The sequence below is a fragment of the Cryptomeria japonica genome, chromosome 4, assembly GCF_030272615.1.
Source record: "Cryptomeria japonica chromosome 4, Sugi_1.0, whole genome shotgun sequence".
NCBI classification, from domain to species: domain Eukaryota; kingdom Viridiplantae; phylum Streptophyta; class Pinopsida; order Cupressales; family Cupressaceae; genus Cryptomeria; species Cryptomeria japonica.
In genome coordinates, this window is record NC_081408.1 from 652,838,923 (window position 1) to 652,840,882 (window position 1,960).

A 1,960-nucleotide genomic window follows, 5' to 3' on the forward strand; every position below is an offset into this window, starting at 1 on the left:
AGGAAGAAAACAGATGTTGCAATGCAAGGGACTGCTTGCAAGAATATGATTCAAAGAGACAAGAAGAAGAAAACAAAAAGAGTGATTTCGTACAAGGTAGAAGGTGGCACAAGGCATAACTTTTTTGTTTTTCAATCAAAAGTAGAGAATTTCCTACAAATTGTTGGCATATGTGAAGCCAACCAGTTTATTGGGCACAAAAGGAATCTGCTTTTAGAATTTATATGCAGAATTCTCGTCACAGACTATTTATACATTATTATAAGTTAGAACTTTTACTTAAAATACTACACTGAAATTATGGTATAGAAGTTAAACTCCTGCAGTAGCACTAAAGAGCCTGAGCAAACCATAAGTGACTAACATGCCAAACCATCCTCCAATCAGCACTCTCACACTCCCCTTCACAATAGAAGAGCGCCCAAAGTAAGCTCCAATGGCGCCAAACATAAAGAGCGCCAAGCTCGAAACACCAGCCAGAACGCTAACCCTAATAATATAGTCAGTGATAAAAGCAGTAGAAATCAAGGGCAACAGTGCTCCCACAGAAAAAGCAAGGGCTGATGCACAAGCAGCTTGAATTGGGCTTGGAAGCCCCTCTTTTTCTTCCCTTGAAATCACCAACGGAGACCCAGGAGGCATTGTGCTCATTCTTGCTCTACCCGAAAAGGGCGAGCCTCTAAAGCCCGATTGTCCCATTTCGTTCAGTGATTTTTTGGCCTGCTTTTCTCTCTTTAGGTTGGCCAATTCGACGTCCCGTTGAGTTTGTACGGAAATAAATTCGCCTATCGCCATGCTACATGCGCCCGCCACCAGCGCCGCCAGTCCCGACATGACCATCGTTTTTGAGTCTTTTTTCATCGCGCCAACGCCCATCATAAGCGAAGCGGTGGTGATCAAGCCGTCGTTTGCGCCGAGAACTGCGGCACGAAGCCACTGCGCTCTATTCTGATAATCTATGTTTTCCTCATCTTCAATCTTTGGAGAAGAAGAAGTCATGGTAATGAAAACACTTGAATTTTGAGGTTTTGGAAGTGTAGACACTTCTACAATTGGCCCTCCTTCTTCTTCCTTCATCTTTCTCTTCAGTTCCATGGATTCTAACTGAGAAGAAGATGGGCTGAATGCTTTCTCATCCATTTTTTAAATACCAATTTCTATCAACTACGTGAAGTTTTGAGAATGTAAGGATAGAGTGTGTTGTCCACGCTTGTTGAGCCCTCCTTATGTAGGGCACTTGTCGTTTCCTCTGGGGACACTGATGTTGACTTCCATTACCAGAGAAGGGATAAACTCTTAGCTTCTGTTCACACCTAATCTCTTGTCTTTTAGGGTTTTTTTGAATTTCTAACGGGATTTAGAGGTTGAGTGGGAAATCTTGTGGCGTGTGCCATGAGCGTGGTAGGAGACTATTTTTCATTTCTTTTGGTGTTAGTGGGGTTTTTGAGTGCACTATCATGTCATTTTCTAATTAAAGGAAACGACGTCAGGCAACACGAATAGAATGCTCCTGATAATGGAATCAGGGCGGCTGAAGAACAGCAGCATGGCATGATTAATAAGATATGTGAAAATTATCACTTTCGGTTGAGATTTGGTGTGTTTATTCAAAGATTATTTTGTCTTGACCTTTTGGTTGGATTGGATGGTTGAGTCATTGAAAAATATAGATAGTGATTGTAAGTTTGAGGTTTTATGCTAGAATGCAAGATATTCAGAATATAATCATAAATTTATAAGATTAGTTCTGATATTTATTGATTCTCTGTGTAAATACAATATTTAAACAACACACTTTAAATTTTGATTTGCCTAAATGACTCATTTAAATTGTTCATCTTATTTTTCAATAAAATTTATGGATTAATATTATTTAAATACAGTCTTCAAAACTTTGAAATATACTGTTAAATAAATTAATTATACATTAAGTAACATCTTGCAGTCTGACTAGTGAATC

The 1,960-nt window shown here is 39.0% G+C and overlaps 1 protein-coding gene across 1 annotated transcript; it reads right to left on the reverse strand.

The window, feature by feature from the left end:
• Window positions 1-312: 312 nt before the first annotated feature.
• LOC131047711 (vacuolar iron transporter homolog 1-like) lies at window positions 313-1,140 on the reverse strand. Its single transcript, XM_057981511.2, has 2 exons — window positions 663-1,140; window positions 313-605 (listed from the first exon to the last, which is right to left on the reverse strand). Exons 1-2 carry the CDS (start codon window positions 1,138-1,140, stop codon window positions 313-315), a joined length of 771 nt encoding a protein of 256 aa, XP_057837494.2.
• Between the last annotated feature and the right edge of the window lie 820 nt (window positions 1,141-1,960).

Coding starts and splice junctions, on each gene's coding strand:
- LOC131047711 (XM_057981511.2), bottom strand. CDS start 1,140: ATGGATGAGAAAGCATTCAGCCCATCTTCTTCTCAGTTAGAATCCATG. Junction 606..662: donor TAGAGGCTCGCCCTTTTCGG/GTAGAGCAAGAA, acceptor TTTCAAGGGAAG/AAAAAGAGGGGCTTCCAAGC.